Source organism: Pyxicephalus adspersus, chromosome 5 (assembly GCF_032062135.1).
Source record: "Pyxicephalus adspersus chromosome 5, UCB_Pads_2.0, whole genome shotgun sequence".
NCBI lineage: Eukaryota > Metazoa > Chordata > Amphibia > Anura > Pyxicephalidae > Pyxicephalus > Pyxicephalus adspersus.
Genome location: NC_092862.1, coordinates 105,342,361 through 105,369,532, shown reverse-complemented (window position 1 = coordinate 105,369,532; position 27,172 = coordinate 105,342,361). Strand labels below are relative to the sequence as shown.

The following is a 27,172-nucleotide window of genomic DNA, read 5'->3' as shown; positions in this document are numbered from 1 at the left end:
ACAAAATCGGAATGATCACCAAAGGAGTTAGAAGCAGCAGAAGATTTTAACTTAGTTTTGAATAAAGAGAGCAGAACAGAATGCATACAGGCAAAAAAGGTCAGTGTGGTTTATGTTAGTGTCGGAACTTTACCAGAACCCCTGATTTAACGAACAGGCTGCTAAATATATGGTGGTAACATTTGTGGATTATTTCACCAATCATTTTTCATATCATTGGAAACTTGTTTTAGATCTCTCTAAAATAAGAATAACTGTTGGCTGGTCTTGTCATTTTAGTTTTATACTGCACAAGGCTGCTGATATGTCAGCTGTTATTGCAGCAGTAAACTGCAAAGCACTAATAATGTATCAACTGTGTAAACATTTCTACCCTGAACAGCTATCAGTTGGTGCATAAATCCTGCATCATCCTGGTATATACGGATATCCGTTTTATTGACCACAGCATTTACTGCAAACAAATTTCAATGGTATTGTTTTGTGCTGCATGTCCCGTAAAATAGTCCTGAAATAATTCTGAACCACTCATCATTAATGACAATTTATTGTCATTAAACATTTATATAGCGCCAACATATTACACAGTGCTGTACAATAAATGGGGGTTGAAAATGACACAGATACAGTACAGTGAGGAGGAGAGGACCCTGCCCCTAGGAGCTTACAATCTCATTGATAAAGGTTAATATTTAGCGAAAAAAAAATATAAGCACTATTTTTTGGGAAAATATACCATTTTACATCATCAAATAGGTGCTTTTGTTAGATTAGATTACTAGAATAATGCATAGCTTTTTTTTTTTTTTTAAACAGGAATAATATAGTGCGGTATTATGCAGCGCGGTACATTAAATAGGGGTTGCAAATGACCGACAGATACAGACAATGACACAGGGGCTTGTCATACAGTGTACAGCAGTTTGGTCAGCAAGCACAGGACAAATATTTCTATATTTGTGTTATAACGGGTTGTTAATATGTGTTTTTTACAAATGGAGAGTGGTAGCATTTTCAGCAAGCTAAGTCTGAGTGATTTTTAAGAAGGATTTATATTGCTGTGTTCTTTTGACACAGCTGTTTTCTAGCTGCCAAGCGCAGTGTGCTAACATTCATATTACTGTATGACAAATTTCTTTCTGGCACAGCATTAAGTAAATCAATACAAATGAGTCCATTAACACCAGATTAAGAAGCTAATGGCACTGGCTATACATTATGCCAAGCTGTTCAAATAACCATAGTCTTATGGGATATTCTTCTATGTGGTCTGCTTATGCCAGAATTATTATGAACAACATACTGCAATTTCATATTAAGCTACATCCTTTAAACACTTTTAAAGGAATTTAAAATAACTACAAAATAAATTAAGCCAATTCCCACCATTCTATTAATTTGAAAACACAAAGACTACTACTAAAAAAGCATGCAACATGCATAAATATTTTAACATTTTAATTCATAAACACATTTAGATTCTAGTGGTGTCCTGTATATGAGTACAATAGACTCTGGATATTGTGTACATTACGGTATTCATCTTCTGGAATATTACTGTACCAGGTATGGGCTCCTTCTTTGGATAGATTTACATTTCTGTCATTTGTTTCTCAAATCAAGTAAATACCAATTTTAGTATATAAATATCAATTACCTAATCAAGTCTTAGATAGCAGTTTAAGTCCTAGAGAACAGCTGTTATGCTAGAAAGACTCAAAAAACCTTTTTTGATTAGGGAAATTTTCCTATCCTCCTCTGCTAGCAATAATGCCATCTTTATTACTAATGGGTTAATGCAGCCTCAAGCATAATGAAAGTGCTGGGCTTGGCTATATTATGAAGAAAGCCCAGCAGGTTTTGTAAACCTAGTTTATTTACACCCTGTATTGTATGCTTATTTATTTTAAACAAATTAAAAAGTTAACTTGTTCACTTAAACAAAAAATAAATTAAACTGCACAAACTTTTGCAGCTACCCCTCAAGGATTGATCACTTTTCTGTTTTAGATTTGAGAAAACTCCAATAAGAATGACAAACAATATTGTCCATTTCAATTGTGGAGCTTCTGTTTTAAGTATTTAAAACATGACTGTCAATAGTAAAAGGCTTGCTTCTCATTTATTCTGCCATATACAGTAACAATGGAATCATGAAAGTAAAGATCTACGTTTGGTTACATTGGATTAAAGGCTCATCATTTTTATACATCTACTGTGTTATTCCCAACATTTTCAAATACTACTAGAGGGTGTTTTTACATATATAAAAATCATGGAAGCTTCTCAAAAGCCTAATAAATAACATACTTAGGAAGAAACCTATACATTTGAAAAATTTAGCCTCTTAGAAAACTGGTAAATGCCATACTATGTTTTATTCGGGAAATACAATTACATTTAAGACGAGACACAAATTTTATTGTTCACAAAGGCATCCACACTGAATGTTAATGTGCATCAGTAACAGACAGGTACCAAAAAAATTAAAACTTTAACATGAATAAAAAGAAAAGCAAACATAAAAGAATACCTAATCCAACAATGCACTTAAAGTTACCACCCCAGGATAAAGATCCTAAAATTAAAGTGACTTTTAAAAGTAACAATTTTTTTTAGCAGACTGCATTGACATTTAAAACTTACAGTCACATAACTGAGAATAAAGATCCATGTCTTCCCTAACAAAAAAAATAATGAACTGACCAAAAGGCATATTAACCTGCACCATCAGGTATTTAAATCAGTGGTTGTGACCCTCTTTCACAGCACTGCACTGCACTGTACTGCACTGCACTGTCATGTAGTAAAACAGAATGGACTGCCATGTTCATACATCCCTAAGTGAATCCCTACTCCAAATAAGTTATATGGTACCAGGACATGTTCTTCCGTAGTGTATATTAGGCAATACTGACTTAGTATCAGGTTCTTGTGCCAAGCTGTTATTAGAATAAGGCCAAGCCAAGAATAAGGTCAAACCAAGGATAATTGAGAGGATGGACATAGTGGAGACATTTCTACTTTAACATTTTCAGGAATTTAACAAGGTCGTCCCAACTTTTTCTCTCTGGGGAGCCAAAATTCCTATTTCCCAACAGCAGTAATGTAGTTTGTGCACTCTGTGTGAAAAAGTATTCCCAGATACAGTACAGTCGGTGGGAAACTGTATAGAGGACTATTAGATGTAAATACTGCACATACATACATGCAGCAAACAAAAAAGTTTATGAAAAACACGTTGTGCAGTGCCAAAGAGTAAAACTCATATATAGACTAGTCTACAGAGTGCAGGAGTCATGAGCGTGTAACTTGACGAGTACAGGGTTCAAGAGTATAGTTAATGCACAGCTTAACCTCTGACTGCAGAGGTTAGATGTATATAAAGTTTATTGTACGAGGATTTGGTGTATATGCACTCTGCACTGGTGTATAAAGTACAGCACTTTCTATAATTTTATTAACTTCTACAGGATAGCAGTACCCTGTATGAGACATTTTCACAACACACAATCACATACATACACTCCTATAGATATGACACTTACTTCTACACACATACCCCTGCACTCTTCTCTACATACAATCTTCACATACATGGACACCCTAGCACACACCAGCTATCACTTATGTTCTGCCATAATGGCTTGGCAGTCCAGCCCCATCCTGGGGGACCAGTGAAATTGGGTCTGACTTCTGTCAGTGGTCTAATACCCGATACACAGCAGCTCATCTCTTAGTACTGTAACTTGAACACAGAACCAGTACAACATGTCTCTAATTAGTCATTGCTTATTTTCTCTGATAGGCTCTGTTGTAAATCATGTCATCTGTCGGAATCCAAGAGAGAAAGTGAGCAATGAGAGGTTTTCTGTGTTGGCTTTTTTTTTTTTTTTTTACAACTTACAGTTGCAACCAGGTGTGGATCCTCTGCCTGTGGCATCTCACTATAACATGCTAGGTATTCCAAAAGTTGGAGTGGTTGAAGATGAAGGCGCTCATGCTAAGGCAAGGACAGGTAAGAATTGAAAAAAAAAACTGTGATCAGGCAGATAAGTAAATTTTATTGTACAATCATCTGTCCTTTCTTCAATAAAAAAACATCAGTATCAGTCAGGGCCTTTATTTTTCACTTTATTTCTGCTTTATGCCTAGTACCTAATTTGAATCTGTTTATATTACTACTTTGTTTAAATAGGCAACCTTTGACAATTTAACCTGTGCAATGCTGGATGAGGATGAGAAGTATGATGTATCATCCCATTTAGCAGGCAATTATCAATGTCATCTTATAATTTGATTTACATACCATTCTCGTGTATATGAATAGTTCTCCTGAAATATTCTGACATATAAATATGAAACTGCTGAACTGTGACCTTCTCCTTTGGAAGATAATACATTTTGTCTGTCATTCTTGCATTTCTGTGACTTACCGTGCTGATTTATATCAAGGCCAGTTTATGCTCCAGAAATGTCAGTCTAAATTGTACTACTGACATAACATAAACAACTCTAGACAATTTTAAAGCATTGAGATGCACATAAATTCTCAACTGTCAGAATTTTACTTGCAAGGCATACAGGCAATTATGTAAAAAGACAAATTACTGCCATTGTCTTTTTATTTAAACCTGTTTAGAGGCAGAATAGATCTTTCCAAACCTTCTCATTTAGACATTAAGAAAACTGTATGTCCAAAATCAATATCTGGAAGAGAAAGAACTGTGCATTGGAATACAGTATGTCTTATTCTCTACGACTCTGAACTGCTCAAAGTTCAGATAGAATCAGATAAAAGGGGCTTGGATCTGATCACTAAAATCTATAATGCAAAAAAAAAAACATCACTACCAGAAGCCCAGTTCTACAACTAACCGTTTATACTAATTACCATATTTAAATAAGTAACTGCATTAATAAAGCTGAATTCAAGTCATATATAAAACACATGCACTATTGTAGGCATTGTATTCATTAATTTACCCCAATTTTTTTTTAGTACCTAAAGTTGACTCTTTATTGTCTCCTGCAGTCCCTATAGATCACAGTTAAGACTAAGGGCGAGAAAAGCAGCTAAAAAAGCCATTCAGCTGTGCTGCAGTGCTTATATGCTAACAAGGAATATGAAAATAGGAGAGTTATAGAAAGATTTGTTGATTACTGTGCAGCCTCTAAGTTCACTGAGGAGTGGGATCGGCTCTCTTTTTTTTCCCCTTCACAGCGGCTACATCACCTGTTCTCGCACCTGCACAGTGTGAGATCAGGTGATGGAGAAAGAAGACCAAAGAAGACGACAGAAGAGAAGACCAAATTTGGCATTGCCTGGCGCTTTCTTTGTGCCTGGGAAAAGAGGAATTCCAGGACGATGCAGGACCAGGTCGTGGGAAGGACCGGCACCACTGAGGGATCTGTGGGATTAAAGGTAAGTGTGATTTTTTTTATTTTTAGTTTAGTTCCACTTTAAGTAAAATATCACTCAGGGTAAAAGGCAACATTATTGAATTGTACCTATTGAAGCCATGTAGTGCTTCCTTTGCAAGATGGGAGGTCTCATAGATATGAATAGGTAAGGACCACTGTTTACAGAGTGCTCTGGCAAGGATGTCTGACGGTAACCTTATATTTGGATACGTATGAATATAAAACTTTTGTTTTTAATGTAATTTGTTGAAACAGAGCAATTTAATTTCTTAGCTTGCGAGCTGGTTTTTTGTATTTTGCTTGTTCAATCCCATCTGCAAGTTATAAATTTACACAAAAATGAAACAATTGCCAACAATACTTACTGATAAAAGATTCTCTGTTTTGGCAACTATGGCTGTCTTACATATCACCTCCCAACTTAGACAAGTAACTTCCTTTCTTATGATATAATGACAATCTTCTATTTGTCTGCTTTGCATTTACAGGATATAATGCTGGGGAAGGAGAAAGGCAACAAAAACATCCCCACCCCATTCATTTATCAAGACATTTGCACATATTCACCACCCCAGTGTTACTACCCAATTCTACTCAACATATTGCAACTTTTAGTACTTATGAGACGAATATCAACTGTTCTTTTTTGAATCATTTGATTCAATAATACATATCCTTTTTTGTCTAATTTGAATTTTCTTCTCTATACCTGAAGGGTTAAAATAGCTGATCTAGCTGGGGTCATTGAAGGGAAAAATTGCTGATCTAGCTTGAGCCATATATCTTAAGGGAGGTGTATTTTCTTTTCCTATCTACGTAGTTTAAATGTAAAGAAATGTCAGGAATTGTACTTTCTTTGAGATACCTTCGTTAAGTAAACATTAGAGTATATTCCTAAGACCATACTGTGTGTGTGTGTGTGTTATTGGGATATCTCTCCAGACGTCTGTCTCTCTGGTGCAGGAGAAGTCAGAGTGCATTCATTTGTGGAACCAGAAGTAGAAGCAGATCCTTTCAATACCGTGCAAAATTCTTGTTTTTCACTGAAAAAAGGGAAATGCCTTAAAAAGAGTATACATTTGGGTTCTATATTCAAAGACCAATGAGGGGAGGAGTGGGGGTTAGATAAGGGGGTTGGATCAGCTTTAGGGATTCTATTAGTAGAGGTGTGAATGTACCCTAAAGCAAAATAAAAAAAAATCTGTTTAATAGATTTGCATGTGTTTTTTCATTTAAAGACCTTTTGATTAGATAAAACACAGGAAAATGTGACTGCATCAATTAAACAATGTTGATCTCATAGGAGCGCACTCAATTTTTAAGCCCTGTTGTTGGCTTTCATTTCTGTGAGTGTGTTGTCAGCCAAGTCTAGTGTATTTTACTAAATTATTCAACCACTCCAATTCTCACATCTGTGCAACATAAAGGTTTTCATTCTATAGTCTAAGATAACAAGAAGGCAGCCATTTGGGATAACAAAGAAAGTATTCCGTGGACACAGGACAACTGACAGGCGCAACATCTCCAGCCTCCTCCCAGCAGGCCCAGGACAAGGGGAACGTAGAAAAGGTGCTTGCAACCTTAACTGTTGAAGTGTTTCACTGATCATGTAAGGGAAGGTACAGCCCTGGCCCTTTAGAGAAATGTTGAATAGCATTACAATTCTTGTCACAACTACCTGTGCAGCTGTTTGCAGGTAAATATTTAAGTAATGCTGACAAATACAACAGTATTTACACCAAAGAAGGGAACAATAAACTACTTGATGGTGACCTAATTTCCACCCAGCAACTCATCCTGCTATGCCATCCTGCAAAACCTCCTTGGCACATGTCTTTTACAAGCACCACCATAGAAATGAAATTTTATTTACTCCACTGATTTTTAGTTTGCTTTTAATATATAATTCAGCTAATGTCATGGAATCTCATCCCATGTGAATGGGATCTTAACTTTGTCCATGACCTTTATAATACATTTTACATTTCAACTCTCAAATGTATTTACAGTTATAGCAGAAACAAAGAGTCACCTTTGTACAACAATCGAGCATATACCAATTGAAAAGGAACAGGTGACCCCTGAAAACTAATCTTCGGCAAAGAAAATATCATGTTTTCTTGAATATAAACCATACCAATAACTAATCCCTATTTATGCATTCTGCAATTTTCCTACCAGCAGAAACAAAATACCAGTACACCAAGATCTAAACAGAAATGAATAACTTCCTCGGGAAGTACCTGTTAGACCAGTGTGTGCATACTTTTTTATACTGTACAAAAGTTTTTATAGGATTAGGTAATGTCTCTATCTACTACAATTTTCCATAAGTAAAAAGACCTAAATATGGTCAAATGGACAAAGACATGCCCTTCAAAAAGCTACATACACATATGCAGAACAATCCCCAAACACTGAATTCAAACCACAATACAATGTGAAGAAAGTAACGCATGGTGGTGCTGTTTCTGAGGCCCAATCATCCTGGGCTGAAATACCTGTCTACAGGTTCTGGAAGTTGGCCCATGCAACATAGATGTGTAGCAGTTCTCAGAAATAGTAATAAAACAACTAAATATGAGTTCAGTGATTCAAAAGAAAACAAAATCTTGAAATATTTGCGTTTATAAAAAAGAATGCAGACAAGGCTATTATTTTGGACAGCCTAGTATTCCCTTTTCCTCACTTCCTATAAAGGAATACCACAAATTTGATAATTTTTTCTTCATGTTTAGATTAGAAATAGAACGTGCAGTGTTCCCAATGCTTTTGCTTTTATTGAAATAAAAGCTATTATAAGGATTTAAAGCTTTATTCAATTTTTTAAAAACACTGCTATTATTCTAAAGACAACTGTTCTTATACCAAAAATATACCAACATACCATTAAGTTTGTATTAAGTATAAGTAAAAGTATAAGAAAAAATTCTCATGACTACCCATTTCAGTCCCTGCTCACACAACATCCATCTCTGGCCACCTCTCCTAATATTTACATATATACAATATTTAATATTCGCCCCATGAACATAACTCCACCCTGTCCCTAACACAATGTACAGCACTGATAATCGGATCGCTTTCACAAATGTCTCTTTTCCTGATGCCCTGCCACTAAAGGTGCGTACACACTTCCAATTTTTATCGTTCCAATCAAACGACGAACGATCGATTGGGCAAAAAATCGTTCGTAAAAAAGTAACCGACGCCGACGAACGAGGAAAGTCGCTGGAAACGAACGACTGGACCGACGGATCGGATTGGACGACGATCGTTGAACATCGTTCGTGTGTACGGTCGTTCGTTGATCGTCCATGTTCAGAGCATGCGTGATGAACGAACGTCCGTTCACTTTCCTGTCGTGCACATAGTTCCTCTATCGCTCAAACGATCGTATCTATTGTGTGTACAATATCTACGAACGATCGTGTCGTTAACTCTATGTGCAGGATCGGTGCTATACGATCGTTCATATATATCGTGCATGAACGTTCGTCGTTCGTTTTCCAACGATAATAATTGGAAGTGTGTACGTAGCTTTACACTCTACACTCAATCAGCACTGCACCACAAACATACCAGTTCTGGAATATAGTTATTTTAGGAATATAAAACTGCTTTAAAATAGATAATTAGGCTCTATTCCAGTGAAAAGTGGAAGAGTTTTTTTTTCATCTTCCTATAAATTTAAAAAGCTTAACTAACAACAAAATAACAATAGCATTATTAAGAGAAAATAATTTTTTGGGATAGTTGTACACACTTGTGTCAAAGAAGAAACATCATGATAATATCCACATTAAATGTTTAATTCAAACAAATATCAGGAGTTTAGTAACTGCAGCAGATCCATGAGCCAAAACCTTAAGGTAATGGAGAAAATGTGATTGTTAAAATTACAAAACAGTGTATGGTACAAAAACAATGCGTGCATTATGCTTTCGTGAACTGGTGTCATTGTCCTATTGCTTTAGTTATAGAATTATTCTATAAGTATTCTAGTTACTGCCTGTGGTTTTAAAAAGTAAGTATTAACATTAATTTTTATAATATAAGTGTAGTATCATGATAACTTTTTTTTCATATTAAACATTCTGATTCAAGCTTTCCCTATTTCACCAGTGATGACAGTACTATGGTCTCCAGGTTGAGCAGACAGCCCACCGCAACTGGATCAACCACGCATTCCTTTTTCTCTTCACAATTAAGTAAACTTTTTTAAGTTGCCTTTGGTACATACTTTTATCTATTTAGGATTTTGTTCTTTCTGCATCAGTGGTGATCAGTTCGCCAAAATCCTAAGAACAGCACCACGTAACAAAGTGGGTGTTGTACACATCATCGTTCCTCTGTGAGCACAGAATGGCTTGTTGATGCACCATCAGGGGCATTATTTACTCTTAAAGGGAAATATTTGCTGGGACAGGAACGGATGATTATGGGGAATATGTTTTCTTTAGGGCCCTAATATTTTTAGCTGAACTCCAGGTAGATAAAAAAATACACAAATATATGTAATAAATGTAATGTTTTGAATGCAAGCACTGTACTTACCTGAATCTGACCTAAAATTAGTCTCTTGCAATCTTCTATACAGAAAAGCTTAGACTGGGAATGAAAAAGCAGCAACAAGAGCCAAATATGTGCTAATATAAGGAATATGCTAATAGCAGAAAATTGATGAACAGATAACCTTGTCATTCTGTTGCATCTCCTTTTCCTGTCCAGTCACATGTTGAGGGTGAGGAATACATGATGGCGAACACCTGTAAATATTTTTCATTCCTGAGTTGGACTTAAACTGCAAGAAGTAACAACTACTAGTCTGTATATGTTTGCTGCACAAAACAATAAGATAGCTTAAGGCATTTACTTTAATACACAATTCTCTTCCTTCATGTATTTGATCTTGACAGTACAGGACATAGAACAGAAAATGTATTTTGCCATTTTACAGCAAAACAGCCAAAGGCAATCTCTAGTGATTTTTCATGTATTATTACTCTTACCAAATAACTTTACCAGTAATAACAGCAATGTAGAACACATTTGTTGGTATTAGGAGCTCCAGTAAATGTGAATGGATAGCTTCCTTGTCCTTACTGGATGTTAAGAATCTGCCACTTGGAAAAATGTGTGTTTGGTGTATAGTTGGGGGTGTAGCAGTGAATGGATAGCTTCCTTGTCCTTACTGGAAGTTAAGAATCTGCCACTTGGAAAAATGTGTGTTTGGTGTATAGTTGAGGGTGTAGCATTGAATAATAAGTGTTTTTTTCCTAACTTTAGCTATAAAATATGGGGCAGGTTGTAAAACTTACCTACTGCATAGCAAAACTCAGGCATATTTCAAAGTTTGTGTTGTTTTTTGTCAATTGCACTAGCAAACAAAGATATGGGCAATCATCATGTTGATCACTGCAGATGCAATTTATTTGCCATTTGGAACAGCTGGCTTAAACTGCAGTCAAAGCCAACGCCAATCAGTGAGACTGGATGTGATATACTGCATCAAACTTCACTGGTGCAATGATGACAATGAATATAATGAATGGTTATGAAAAGCGTCTTGAGATCATTTAAAAACTAGTAGCAGTTCTTAAAAGAAATATGTGTCTCAAAAAACATGGAAATTGGCAGTTGTCTGACCTCTTTGACTTCATGTAGATGGGGAGGACTCTGATTCTTGGATCTTCTGGCAGCTGCAGGGGACTTGTGATGTGTGATGGTGACAACACTGGGGCCGCTGTGTGCGAGATGCCTCTGGCTCCCAGGGGATGAAGAATTGGATGTTCCATGGGGAAGCAATGAAAAACTTCTGGCTCTCTGAGACAATGAGCTCTAAAAAAGGAATAGAGCAAGGAAATGTCATTACAAAAACTTGAGAGCTTAGCCCAATGACTTGATGTTTTCAGTGCTCCATGATATTATGAAGAAAATGAGTTAAGATAGAGCTTAGTTCTTACAGGGTCCAACAGAGTTCAGTAATTAAAAACTGATGCAATGCATGAGAGAAAAGCAAGAGAAAAGGATGAATCTTCAACAGAAAGGTGAAAAAGCAAAGAACAGAGTAAAAATGGAAATATATATTTTATATTTTTGAGCTAAACCTATTAGAAAATATATGAATAGCCAAACAAGAAATTAAACAAACTGCTGCAGCCAGGGCAAACGATATCTGTGTTTTTAAAACATTTAGTGCAGACCTTTGATTAATGTTACCCCGCTGGAATATATAATCAACTATTACTGGTAAAGTCTTTCCTGGTGACAATAATTTAACAGTTTTCCGCTAGCTGGGCTGAAAAGCAGAAGGGACATGCAGGTGATGTCATGGCAGACTGGCTCTTTCCCACCCTTAGCTATGCCCACCTTATTTATAATTTTCATTACTCCAATCACTTACTTTTTAGTGAATAGCCTGAATACCTTTAAATAAGATACATAAATTATCAAAAAACAGTTCCGTTTCCTAGACAATTTTACAACATTTAAACAACTGAGGCTGGACCAATACAATCCAATAATAACACTTTCTGAAATGTAAAAGGGCAACAAAAAGGGCTTCAGGCTTCCAGAGGCCCTTGTTATTGTTAAATAAATAGATTTTTCAGTTCTTTTGAAACTATCCTCTTGAATGGGGTCCATCATTCTCTCTTCTATAGAGGATTCAAAGCACCACACACACACAATTTGGCTAGCGTTTAGCAGACTCTAAAAATTGTGCAGTTAGATAACACATTTCTTTTATTTCTAATTTTATTTCTTTAAACAGTCAGATATGGAAAATAAACCTGGAAGAATGTTATGAAGTACATTACAGTAAGAGACTGCCTAGGATGGATAAACAATTACAGTTAGCGTAGACTGGTCTTTGTTTGCTTTAGAACTGCTTTTCGCCCCTTTAAGGCATAAAGGAATGGAAAAGCAGATAAAGCAGGTCAAACTGCAGGTCAACCAAACATGCAGTGAATTCTTAATAATTAAAAAAAAAATCTCATCTTAAATTGATGTTAAAAGCACCCTGCATTTGTCCTTCAAAGCCAGTCCTCACAAGTCCTAACTTTGCTTTAGCTAAAAAAAATTACGGGTTTAGGTCATAATTAGGATGTTTGGTCAGATCCTCCAACCCATGTCCATGATCACGTTCAGGTACACAGGTAAATGTGTTTTCACAGTCTTTATCTAGTATGGTTTGAGTAGGTTTACAACTCATATTTAAGTAAGCCTCGTGATCAATATGAAATCTGAGTAACTCAGCAACAGAACCCACATGTTGCTCAAAGTACAGATTTACTTTCAAGCAAAATTCCATTGAAAACTTCATTTTGATGCTTTGCCACACTTATACATCTTACAAGCATTCTCTGTATGCATTAACACCTCTCTCCCCTAAAAACATTGTAGTAAACATCACTATTCTGGCTCCTGACATTCTGCTTCATCAAACTGGAACTAAACTCACCTTCCCTGGATGCATCGCCACCATCTCCCGTGTTTCTTCCAGGTTCTGTTCTCCAGGCCATCCTAATTGGCCAGGCCACAATGGTGTAACATAGGCGGGGAATCATTCACTCAACCCATGCAGAGGCCAGAGTACATTCAAATTGCAAACACGCAAGAAAGTTTGTTTATTTAAATTTAAAATTGCTGCTTGATTAAATTTTGTCACCCTACTCACCCCTGAATCCCAACGGTTGACTAGACAGTGAAGAAAAGACAACATATGTATTCCTACCTCCTGTAAGTTTACAGTGAGACACTCAAAAACTAGAGATGTTGCTTCTGACAACTAATCATGTTTCACGTTTGACTGGTTAAATGCTATGGACAACACCTCTGCACATTTTCTTTCAGTTTTATTAAACCAGCCCCATTGTATTTACAAGAAATCAATAACTAACACAATTACTATATGTATATGGGAAATTGTGGCCCCAATTTACAGCTAAGCATTAGGACTGTGGTACATTACCAAGGGGATGTGGCAGTCTTAGGCTGTTCTGGAGTAGTTTATATCGGCTGCATTAATGCCACTGAAGTGCATTCATGCATGTGTGCTAAAATGTTGTGTAAAGGCAGCCTATTCATTTGACTGACAGAGGTCATGGTATTCTTTGGTACTACATTTTGCAACAAAATGTCTTGAATCACATTTGTCATTATTACAGAAATTGTATTTTTTTTTATTCTCCCATGCGGTACATACGTTTGTAATACAATGTCACATTTATCTTATTGCTGCAATATCTATTATGATTTCATTACAAATTATACTTTTGATTAGGACTAGAATAAATGTAAACAATTTTAAAATAAGTATTTTGAACATCTTGGGCTTGAAATGCTACTATGTTTTAATCTTTTTACCATTAACCTTTAAATAATGTGCAAAGCAAACCTTCCAAGAAAAAGCTATTAGCAATTAAAGCCAATATATTAATTATTCCTTTATGAAAATGATCTGATGTATTTGATAAATCAACAGAATAAAAAGTAGAATGTATTTTCTTTGTATTTTCATATGGAGCCAGCAGGTGGGGCTCTCAAATCTTTTTCTCCTGCTTTCTTGCATATTCTTTAATTTGGAAATGCAAAAAGATCAATTATGTTTTTAGAGTTACTGCAGCTTCAATCTTTATTGTCCATTATGCAATAATATTTATGTACTGGCGTCAATGGAAATGCAGTAATGTGTAACATGGCTAAATATAAGAAAATGTGAGCTCATACAGGCTCAAAGTTTTCCTAAGCCATCTACCAGAGTTGCCAGACTGTTGATGCAGACATGTAGAAATGGACAATCAACTTTCTGCCAGCTCTTATGCTTCTTCCACTTTCCAACAAAGAAATGTGAGTAAAATGAGCTGGAATAACAGGTGTAATTATTTCTTCCTTTTGTGAACCTAGGCTGAAAGTTATTCACTGTTAGTTCTGACTTTTTAGTGTTTAACTACCCAGAGCTAATTTCTGGCGCATTTTAAAGGGCCGATTATTCTCTCAACACTTTGTCTCAGCAGGTCGCATCTTCGGTGAATATAAACTGAAGCCCAATCGTTCATGACACCACTTGGCGTCAGAAATTAAATGTTGTTCATCTGATTAAAATGGTAATGTGGCCGTACCTTCACCTTATATCGCTAAACCTCTTTTTCTGATATTTGAAGTTCTGCATACAATTAAAGCAGACACTTGTCGTTTCATGCAATTTTAAAAGGGATAACTCAAAATCTGCAGGGTAAAGATATTTCTATAATTAGAATTCTTGCCTTCTAGCTTTGGGCCCAGAGTTTAAATCCCACCTAGATCATCTGCATGGAGTTTGCATGTTCTCTACACTTTTATTAGGATCTTCACGCGGGGCTCTGGTTTCCCCACACAATCCAAACACATATTGCCAGTTAAAGTGGTGTCCGGCTAAAATAGCTTGTGTGTGCACCTATTAAACTGTGAACTCTTCAGGTGACATGGACAGATATAAATTGCTCTATGTACTTTATCATAGCAGAATATATGGTAAATAAATATATATACATATATTTTCTATTGAACATCAATAAATAACTATATAATGCTGTTTGTAGCAATGACAGACTTCCAGGCCGAACATTTCCAGTAAAATTCCCAATGAACACCCCAGAAAAAACATGCAGGCAAACAGCTATGTAGCCAGTCCGGTATTTTTGTATATGTACTGTTCCCTTACAATTATGTATTATTCATTTGAATTTAACCATTCTGATATACAGATATTATCATATGTCTTACATTATTTTTATGTCTATCAACCTGATTTACCACAAGGTTGAAAAAACTTTTCCCACACAAAAGTGAAATCAAGCAATAATACAGCTTGCGTGTAAAGTAGCAAATAATTCATAGTGAGCAAATCATTCCAAATAAAAAAAATGACAAAAGTTTTTTTTTGGAAACTTGCTAGCAGGTAGGCTAGATTTCTCTTCTGTGATAATAGCTTCTTCCCTTCCTAACATGTTATTCTGTGTATATACACAACTTAGTGTCTAAAACTAATGCTGCCAACACATCTAAGAATCTGTAAGTTGCAATATATGACACTTAGGTTTTTCCAGGTTTAAATATGCTTTAAATGAATGTTCAATTTACTATGTTTATAGCTGCTTGTTAAGCATTACAAGGATTTTTTTTCCTTTCATGATTGTCAAAGAGTAAATTATTTATTAATATATAATGTTAGCATTCATTTTGAGGTTTCTAATGCTCAGTTGAAACAATTTTTATTATCTGTCCTCCAGTTTTTGTCTATGATTATTCCCAGTATATTGCATGTTATACAGTTGGGCAGATTTACTATAGAAATTAGGGTGGTACAGAAGTTGAATTGTCTTTCTTCAAGTATTAGCTTAGCAAATGTGGTTAACAAATAATTTGGAAAAAATACCCAATCTTGTAAAGGAAATCTAAAAAAAAAAAACAAAAAAAAGAAAAACAGTTTTTCCTTGTATATGATTGGGTGGTTTAAGTCAGGCAAGCTTCCTAATATCTTTGGTATATGAACAACTAATGTTCCTTTAGTAAATCAACCCCCATTACGCTTTACAATTCTTGCTAACCTCTAGTGCAACCTTTATTTAATTTCAAGATTGACAAAATCTCAATAGGTTTTCAATCATAAATGCCATATTGATGAATTGTGCTTGTAAAGAGTACATTTTCATGACAGGTTGAAGGTAAAAAATAATGCTGGTAAAAAGGTAAACGTAACATGACAGAACCTTTCAGCAGCCTGAAGGCCTTTAGAACAATCTATGATCTGATTAAAGTTAATGGCTCCAGAGCCGACACATGGCACCATGTTGTTTCCACTATACTCTGATTTATGTACTATGTTTGTAATCATAATTCAGGTCCCTAAGCTGAATCATCTCAATTTGGACATTACCAAGGAAAAGAATTGGACCTGCTTTGAAGTAGAAACAAGCTGTGGAGAATCCATCCTGCCTTTGATTGCCTGTGAAATAAAGTTGATTGCTGATATTCTGAACAGACAGTGTGCGTTGTATCAACATGCAGTCATAAATAAAACATTATCTCATTGTCACCGATATTGAATTTTGGATTTGAAGAAGTGACAAATTGAATTCCCTTCTCACAGAGCTTGGCATACAAAAAAGACTTTACAAACCACAGAAACAACCCTGAAGTTTTCCCCCAATACTTGGTCAATGTCACCCACTGAAAACAGGATGAACTGCAGAATTCAAGTGTGTTGTTATACTACATCTGAACACAGAATTTGCCTTGACATTTTTACATATGCTTTAAAAATTGAAAGAGAGGAAAATAGCAGGGTTTGGAATTGTCACCAAAAAAAAGGAAAAGACGGTAAATATTCCAGGGACACTTGCAATGGTTACAGCTGTCCAAGGCTAGACTTCCTAAAACATTCATTATGCACTATGGTGACAATCATTCATAGGCAGGAATCCTTAAGATGCTGATCTGTTAGAGTTGCCTCCATCGCCTCCCTTCTTCCCTTGTTTTGATCTTCAGCCATCCTAATTGGCTGGGCCAGGCTGGCGCACAGGAGTTCATTCAGGTCCAGTAGCTGCAGAGGGGAACCTGTGATGCGCCAAATATCCTAGCTTCCCACATTGAGCTGAACTCTTCAGTTAAATTCGCTGTGCAGCTCAGTAAATTTTGACAGAAGAGGATAACAATCAAGTACTGTATTTTTTGCCGTATAAGACGCACTTTTTCTTCCCCAAAACTGGGGGGGAAAAGTTAGTGCGTCCTATACGACAAATGTGTTATAAAATAATTAAAATAATATACTCACCCGATGCCCGATCCTGCGTGTGTCTCTTCTCCTCGCTGGCTGCATGCAGCGTGTGTCTTTCTCTCCTCTGGCAGCGTGTCTTCTCCCGTCTGTAGTGCAGAGCGAAAGAAGCCGGCACAGCGCCACCTGCTGTTCCCTGTCCTAACTGCCGTACAGTGGAAAAAAAGCACAGAGTGATCAGAAGGGGAATTTGAATGACAGAGTGATCAGAAGAGGAATTTGAAAGGCACAGAGTGATCAGAAAGGGAATTTGAATGGCACATGAGTGATCAGAAGGGGAATACGGTATGAATGGCACATGAGTGATCAGAAGGGGAATAATCTTTCAGAATCTTTTTTTCTAGATTTTCCTCCTTTAAAATTGGGTGCGTCTTATATTCCGGAGCGTCTTATACGGCGAAAAATACGGTAGGTAGGACTGAATTTTGCAGAAAAGAATTGGCCTGGCCCTTTCTGCAATAAAGCCCTGCCTGATCCCAAGTATGACTACTGTCAGAAATTCAAAGTGTGGAATACCTTCAGTTTAAGTAAGGCATTTCTCTTACTTCTGTTATACTCACAGATTAATCTGCCTAATGGGATACAGACAGGCAAAAAGTATCTGACAGCAGTTTTATTCCTACTCTCCAAAATAAAACAAAAAGATTTTGGCTTCAGGAATAGTTCAAGTGCTTTTAGTAAATTTCTTGATATGTTTGTTTTAGAAAAGATGAGCAACAATCTAGGTAAAGAAAGCTGAATATTCACTTCTTCCTAAAATGTACATATAGCCAAAACCTTTACCTTTTAGCACTGAACAAAGTAGGAAAGCAATTTTAAACCCTTGTTGTGCTTTTATTGCTGGATGGGGCCCCACTGTGTAGATTCACCTCCCTGTATTTGTTTTGGTAACGATTGTCAATGAATAAGGATGCAAAAGTTTTCACTAACATCTTAAGGTCTGGCAGCTACCATGGTTAGAGGATGGATTAGCCACTTCCATAATTTTTTTTAAAAAAAGGTCAATCAGTCATTTTTTGCAATGCTGGTTTACTTCTCAGTTTGAAGAATCTGCAGTACATTTTGAAAATGCACTGGTTAGGTTGTATAGGGGCTTTAAAACATTTACCCCAGAGGTCTTGGCATACCACATGGCATGGCAGACAGTCCAGAAGTTGGAATCTGCTTCACAAAAGTCTCAGCCTACACCCCTCTATAGAGAAATTCTTCAATTTCCCATTTTCTTTTTCTGGGTAAATAGTGGCTCCAAAGAGGGTGAGGACTAGTATTGTGCATATAACAGATTGGCAATTTTGGACAAACTGAATGATACCTTTTTCAGTTACCAAAACAGATAATGGGTTGGTATTTCAAAATACATCATGCTTATCAATGCTCAGTTTGGGGATGAGAATGGGTCTATAGTTGGGATTGTGTTGCAATCCTCTCCTCTAAGTAATTCGTTATCCAAGTTATATAAGCTTTTCTGCTTTCTGACTAAACCTTCTTAAATTCGGGTAGATTGTCCGGGATAATTGATATACCAGAGATAGATGGTGACAACTGGGAATATATTTGGCTTTTTCTTTTTGCTCTTCTGGTGTCAGCTATAGTAAGCTATAGTATAGTATAGTAAGATTCATTTTTTACCAGCCATACTTGCTAGAATTTTTTTTTATCTAGCTCATCTTTGGCAGGTTTTCTCAACGTTTGTTGACTTGTCCTGTAATTCTGGCAAGTCTTTCTAGCAAGATTATACTACAAATAGAACAGGTAACAGGAAGGTAGAACTTAACCTCTTCCTCCCTCAAGGATTTAATCTTTTCCCTGCACTATCCAAAGCTAAAACAATAAGTTTTAACTCTACACTTTAATTATATTGATTTGTTTAATCTCCTACCTGTGACTGTTTTTTAACTTCCAACTATGCAGCCAATACATATATTTTTAAACGTTCCTATTTTATTATATTATGAAAAAAGCCTTGACAGTTCACTGGTACAACAGCCATCATTTTTATTTTTATTGCTTTATTTTTCATTTATTTAAGCAAAGCACAAGCCCAGATGGATATATTTACATTGCACTGATGCAAAGCAATAATTTTAATCTTCAGGACTGCGATAATGGTACCTTGTGGATTTATAAAACTATTGTTCCTCTAATTTATATGAGCCTATTTGCCGTACTCAGATAAATCTCACTGGGGTCTATAATACTATAAAAAAAAACATTCTGGTCTGGGTTATTAAACTGAGTCAAAACAATATATTTATTTTTAGGCTGCTGAGTAACAGAAACAATTATGGGAATAATTATAACAAGAGCCAATCTAAACACAGAATAAAGTAATGGTATTCTTTGCAGAAAATAGGTATTTTATGAGCAGTGTTCTCCCCAGCCCTTTTTAGCTGGGTGCACCACCCGGCACTTTTCAGTAACCATACAGCTGTTTTTGGGTAGTTACCGAAGAGTTGGGTCGCAATGCAGGGGCTGTCACCTGATTTGGGCACTGATGAGTAATATATGTTTTTGGAAAAATACAGACATTTGGAGCATAGTATGCATGCTATGTTGTTCCATGTTCCTTTGGTTTACAATGCTTGCTTCTGTCTACTTTTCCCGAGTTTCATATGTTCTTTGGAAGTAGAGGACATGTTCTGTAGATTCCTCATAAAGTATAACTGCAACTCTTGCACAGTACCCCCTTTCCTAAAGGCTAAAGACTGCAGAGCAACCATTGCAAACTCCAGTTTCTTATTTTGCACATGAGCGGAAAAATCTATTCATTCCTATGGAGAGGCTATCCAATTTATGTCCCAACATCAGACAGCCTCTCCCTAGGAAATAATCTCCTCATTTATGTGCAGAAAAAGCAGCTGCCTGCTTGGCAGGTGGCATTTTGCTCCTTGCATTCTCTTGGCTCCAAAGTTCTGCAATACATCCACAGTCAAAATAAATGTTGCTGACCCAAAGATTAAAGCTGTGATTTGTACTCAACCATATAACATTCCCCTGCACAATGTCTTTACAATGTTAGGGGGGAACCTTAACCTACATTACCTTGGACGTATCCTAGCTGTCATTTGTGAGACTCTACTTTTAGCGACATTGCTGGGTCTGACTGCAAATGGCAGGGTCAACTGAGAGCAGTCAATGGTAATGTAGGTCCCCATTACCATCAAGTTAGAGTGTTTCTGAACATGTATGATTCATCTATGATATAATGATCACACTCTGATTGGAGGTTTACTAAAAATGAGCCCTCGGTCTGAAAAAGATGGTCTACCCTTGTTTATTCAAACAATTGTGAAAATTGTAGCACTGTGATAAATATAACCCTAAGAGTGACAGCACACATACAGATACTACTACCAGGTCTTTAATGTCTTTAGTCATGAGGAGTTGATAGCTGCTTTACTTGGGCAGATCTGGGATCTGGAGAAGAGAAATCTAGCCATAAAAATCCTAAACATTTATGACAAACAGAAATGGGTTTGGTGCAATAGTTTTTTCTCGTAAGGCTCCTGCATAGCACTAAATGCATTGTTGGACTTGAATTTGGCTATTCATATCTCTTTTTTAAATTTGTATAGCCAAAGAAACATTGTAAATGCTTCTATTTTAACAATAGAAATTCAGTGCCATGTAAAGCTAAGCACGCTTTTGTGTAATGATAATTTACCATGTTTAATAAGGCGCGGCAAAGAGCAATGATGTGCTATGGGCCAAACAGCAAAACAAATTTCACCTTTCATCAGCCGAGAGCAGAACAATCGAATGGTATTTTTCATTGGTTTTCATGGGTTGCAGGACTTTTCTCCCTGCTTCCTTATATAAAAAGAAATTATTTTATTCAATAAACCAGAAAAAAAACAGCAAGTGTCAGCATTGTCTGTAACTGAATAATCTGATTCTCTACTGAATCTGAATTGTTTTAAAAGTACAGCCTTACTCAGGGATTTTTTGATGTGTTGCCATGCATTTTCTCTCTATCTTCCATCTTTTATCTTTCTTTTTGCACCCTTAGCTTTAAAGTATTCCTTGTTCAGTAACTTATAACTGGTGGTTACATCTCTACATCTACCTGGTCTTTCCCCACGGAAAAAAAAACAGACAAAACATAATTGCACCAGGGTCTATTTATGAATAATTTAATCTTACATTCACTGAAACATTCTCTGGTGGAGATAATTTACTGCCATTGAAACACATGAATCAGGAAGTGTCTCCACTAGGATTCACTGCTTTATAAATAGGCTCCCAGGTGTATTGGCATTTAAACAGTGTTTCACTTTTCCTGTGGACTGATCTCTCCACCAGCACTTGCATTGTTGTAACGCCATTGTCACTTGGCCGAATGTCATTCTTCTCCTCCTCCTCATTAAATAAGCTATTTTTTACCACTGTCCCCAATTTAGGAAACACTTCACTGCTGACCACAAAATAAGGAGAACATTACCATGGACCACCAGTGAAAAGAGCCAGTTATCCACAAATGTAAGAGGGCTTGTTTCCCACTGCCAACCAATATAAGAAAGGAAGTCTCAAACAAACTACCTGTGTAGGTAGGCACTTCTCACTAATCACCGGTGTGAGAGGGCACTTTTCTACAGAATAATAATATAAGCCACTTTTCTTTTAATTACCAGTGTACGGAGGCATAATACTGACCACCAAATAAATATATACATTTACACTATACCAATGTTTCAATGGTGCTTACACTTTTTTCCAATGTAATGGGTGCATTCTCTTTGCACAAGATCTTTTACACCGACCACCAATGTAAGTATAAAAATACCATTGACAACTTTATTTTACTTTTTTTTTTTGTTCTACTAAAAAAGGTTTTGTTAGACTAAACCTTTAAATGCTAAAATTACTGTACACCCATGTTACAAGCAACCTATCATATGGATCACTAATACTACTATTTAAGTCAGCAACAGCATTTATTTTACCAGAGCTTCGCTTCCCTTTTCACAAGCTTTTATATTTATAACTCACTTTCTCCATTCCAGTCCCTTGTGCTGCTATGTATTTGCCAGAAAAGCTTTGAGTAGAGTTTATTTCACTGCTATAGCACACAGACCATCTTTTTTTTACATTTTCTTTGCAGAGAGTTATGAATGATATTTGCTTTTTCATCAGAGGTAAAACATCTACAGTGAGCAAGGTCAGACCTATGGACTGCTTTCATAAAGCACATTTATGAGATAATAAGAGACAAAACTTGCTCCCCATAGCACAGCTGGCAGTATTTACTTTAAATCAACTGGTCATGAACACAAATATAATATAGATACATTAATAATAAGCCGGTGAATACTTACCTTCCCTGCTGCTTCTTTAAAATATTTTTACAATGTCCACAGGATACAGTATTTGACAATGTGCCAATCCCATGGGTCCCCCGCAGCTCTCACTTGTTTCTCCAGCTGATATCCATGTTACTACAGGGGACACCAGAGTAAATGTAAACCCAATCACTAAATTCTTTTTTACAATAGTTTTTATTACGTTTCAGGCATAAAGTAATACAGAAAACCTTAATACAGTACAATTCAGAAGGAGATTATAGTAAGATTAGGAGATAATGCAATTAGTATTATTACATTAACAAAGGAAGATTAAAAGGAACAGTATTTAATATATAGCTAATGCAAGCTAAAATACAAAATGTAAACTAACTAAGGAAAAGGAGAGGTAGGAAAAAGAAAGAAAGTGAGGAATAATAGCAGAAAGAGCGAAAGTAAAGTAGTCCCAAGGGGAGGGTCATAAAACCAAAATATCTGCTCTCACCTTATCCCCATGGATAATAATTTATCCAGGGGGTCCAGACAGTAAAAAACTTGGCATGTCTGTTTTCAGCAACATAGGTAAGTTTTCCATTGACAGTTGACCCTCTGTAGTACTGCCCTGAAGTTTAGAGGGGGTCTTCCAGGATTTTGCGATAGGTTTCATATTTTGTGCTACTAGATTGACTATCAATTTTTGATTTGTTCTGGATACTTTTGTAATGTGTTTATTTAATTATGCATAAGGGGGTTACATCTGAGATCTATGTGTAACATAGCACGAATGAAATTATAAAATCTGACCCACAGTTTTGTCGTTTTAGAGCAGGGCCACCAAATATAGGTCCATAGTACTCTTGTCAGCACAATTTCTGAAACATTGTGGGGAATATCTAGGAACAAGTTTGGTTATCCGAGATGGCGTAAGGTACCACCGATAGAGAACTTTATAGCAATCTAAAATGTCATAAACTTTAACATGTTAAAGTTATTGCAAAAATATTTGTCGATCTTGTTAAATGTGCTGCATTCAAATAATATTCTGCTGATCCCCAACTGATACTTGTGCTCCTGCACAGTTACATGTGCAGAAGCATAAAAGGCGTTGAAAACAAGTTAAAAACTACAACACAAATTAGGCAGGTATGGTCTACCGTTCTCATCTTTTGAAGCCCACCCAGAGAACTGACATTCTCAGTTTAGTTGCCACTGGAGCAAGTACATGAAGAAGACAGAAAAGTGCTCATCTACATCTATAAAACAACAACACCAAGAGGGAATAAAAGAAAGAGAATAATAAACTTAAAAAAAAAACCAAAAAGCAAAAAAGGTAATTGAATGTGAAACACCGTGCACAGAGCAAAATAAGTTTACATTAGCTTTATTGTTTTTTTCACCAAAAATTGAACTTTTGTGTCTCTATGAATAAAAGTTTCCTATGTTTTTTAAAGTTAAACTTTAATCTCAAATTGATGAAAACTCCTCATCCAACATCACATTAATCTCTGTCACCTTTTGAGCTTGTAAGGTTTCAGAAAGCTCATAACAGTATTTAATCAATCTGCTGTCGGCTAAGTGCAAGTATACAGGGAGTTCCTGGCCAGCACTAAACTGCTGTCAGCTATAATGCACTGACGTCTGGAAGAATCAATCCAATCACACAATACACATTTTAGGTGGGGGGGGGGGGGTTAGTGTACCTTTATTGAGCCAAATTTTCAGTTATTATTGCAGTACTTACACAATACTTTTTATTAAGACATTTTAAATGCCTGTCCCTCTATTTTGATTTTTTTTTATAAATCTAGAGATTTGCAGATTAGCCTATATGTAGAGCATTCAATAAAAAGTGCTTACAGTGCTTCTTTTCTAAAAACCGGAAAGACCTTATTTTATTTTTTCTTTTACAGTATTATAACCTAAAGGACATATACCGCATTACTGCATCATAAACCTAAAAAAATTCTGGGAAGAATACTGCAATGTATTATAAAAAAAAAAGGTAATGTGGTATTTTAAGCACATATATATTGATATCCCATTTCTTTTGAAAAGGATCACCTAATACAACACACCTTAACACAATGCAAGTATGTAAACTGACATTTTTGTAGAGGTCCCCTGCCACCCTTGCTACCACATTAACTTTATAGGTTTGAATTAAATTTTATAAATGTGTAGTCATTCTATTTTACACAGCCTGGAATTTACAGGACTGGTAGTGTTCTTTCATTACTAGAAGTCTGTGCAATGACAGAATATCCACCTATCCCGTTCTTTCATTACTAGAAGTCTGTGCAATGACAGAATATCCACCTATCCCGTTCATCTGACCTCCTATCCTCAGATAAGGGGTGAAATGTCGAAAAATAAATGGGGATAGGTGGGAGGAGATTTTGTCACACATCTTAATCCTGCACTCACAATGTGTTTTGAAATTACAGTAGATGCCTCATAGAGGGGGAGCTCTGCATCAGTCCCCACATATTTGGGTCCACACATTTCTAGAATGTTATTCTACTTACAAGTTGCTTAGTTTGGTGGGAGGAGGCATTTTAGGACATTGCATTTTGGCTCAATATGTTCTTTCTGCAAATGATATCAGAAAGCACTGGGAGGTAAGGCCTTATGTCTCTATATGAAGGGTGAGTTTGCATGTCAGAGCTGTTTGCTAAATTATAGGCTTTTGATGACCTTTATATATTTTCTTGTGAAGAGTAAGGCTGCTCACATCCCATAGTTTCATTTACCAGTATAAATAGCTGAATTATCATTTTTTTATGGGTATTTACCTTGGTCTCTGTATGGTACTTGGCACAGGCTTGAAGCTGAGTCCACCAGAACTGTAGCTCCTTAGAGTCAGCAGCTGGAAACATACAAAAACATAATTTATTAAGAATAAATAACACCATTAAGTTCCAAGATCCGACCAACCAATTGCTGTAAATCCTGAGGTGTAAATCCAATATTATTAGGCTGCCTCTGTTAAAGTCATCTATTTAAAATGTAATTTGTTTGACTGTTGTGCTGATACAAAGGCTTCAGTGCTTTCTGAGTCACTGACTAATAAAAAGAATGCAGATCACAAGCTCTAACTACTCTTACTTTGCTTAATGATTGCTTGTTCTTGGTCAGCCATTCAGAAAGTGATATCATTAAAGACCAGCAATTAGTTCCCAATATTGTCATGAAGACGGAGAGAGGAAGAACTCTTGGAAGTCTAAGGAGAGCAGCATGGATAATGGCCATGTCTTCTGCCATAGATGCAGTGAAGAAGAGAGACAATTTAGGACAGGTAGACACAGGTTATTTGCAGAATTACAGAACAAGTGAAATGAAGACAGAAAGTCCAAGAAAATAAAATTAACATAGGCACTAAATCTAAGACCTGGTATGTTTATATATATTTTTAATAAATTTTTTGGGTGGTTGGATACAAATTGAACTGTATCATGGAGGAGATTGGGAAACAGATATGGATGAAAAAAATTTTGAAATAAATTACAGGTAGTCACAAAGTTAAGAACATCCAACATACGAACGACTCCATATGAACGGGCTTCCCTGCTCACTTGTGTGCAGGATGAAGGCTTTTCATGGGGGAAGGGGGGGCAGTTTGCATGACTTGTAGAATAAGTCTTTTGGTTGTAACTCTTAAATGACCTAGACAAACTCTGCAGTTGTTTAACCACCCTAGCGGTTCCATTCTTTCTGGATTTATATGTCAAAAAAGCGGTACATTTTTTTCATGGAAATTTTTTTTTCATTGTAGGCCTGTAATTCTTAGGCATAACTCACCAGAATATGTCCAAACAAGAATCTGAGTAAAATAAAGTTTGAAACACAAAATCATGTCATAAATAATAATAATTTAATTTTATTAATAAATTTTAAATAAAAAACACAAAAATCTGAGGTTTTTATGATTTTTCTCATAAACTAATAAACAACTAATAAACATCCGGGGTGTGATATATTTTGAAACAAGGGAAATGGTCAAAAGATGGTCAGTAATCAAATGCAGAAGGTCAGAAATGAAATGTATTGGCAGGTAGGCAGTGCACTGTAACAGTGTATCTCTCACTCCAACCATCAGAAAGATACTGGCTACTTTGTATTGGATTCAATACAGTTATTTGTATTGAATCCAAAACAAAAAATTTGAATTTCCCGCTGGCCACGCCCCTCGGCACATGGACAGACGTCTCCAGTAAACTCCTCCGATGACTTATCAAGACACAGACACAGAGATGCTGTTGCAGGGGGAGACAGGAAGAGAGAGCCTGCAGGAGGATGCGATCGCTGAAGCAGAACAGAGGAGGCCCCTGGCAGATAAGGTAAGTCTTCATCATTTATTTATCGTTGCTTTACCTACCCCGAGTGTGACTCGGGGTTACCACTTTTAGCAAGTTTTTTCGACCCCGAGTCACACTCGGGGTTACCGCTAGGGAGGTTAATGAATGTCTTGGCGTTATATGTGAATAATCCACAGTGAGGATTTTATACAGTGACTGACGCCACGCTGACTAATAATATGCTGAGACAAACATCTGTCCTAATTTCATTTATTAAAATAATGTACCTTACATACTAATTCAACTTAAGAACCTACAGTCCCTATGTTGTATGTAACCCGGGGACTACCTGTAAT

General features: G+C 36.3%; 1 protein-coding gene across 3 annotated transcripts in view; it reads right to left on the bottom strand.

Moving 5' to 3' along the window:
• Positions 1 to 27,172, bottom strand: part of OSBPL10 (oxysterol binding protein like 10) — a 195,768-nt gene that overhangs the window by 108,090 nt on the left and 60,506 nt on the right. For 2 of the 3 annotated variants that reach the window (XM_072412376.1, XM_072412374.1), the window contains exons 3-4: positions 25,314 to 25,387; positions 11,074 to 11,265 (exon numbers count right to left, since the gene is read on the bottom strand). In XM_072412376.1, the coding sequence (XP_072268477.1) occupies positions 11,074 to 11,265; positions 25,314 to 25,387 (266 nt within the window). The remainder of the gene's footprint in view (positions 1 to 11,073; positions 11,266 to 25,313; positions 25,388 to 27,172) is intronic. The other variant, XM_072412375.1, reaches the window with a different exon arrangement.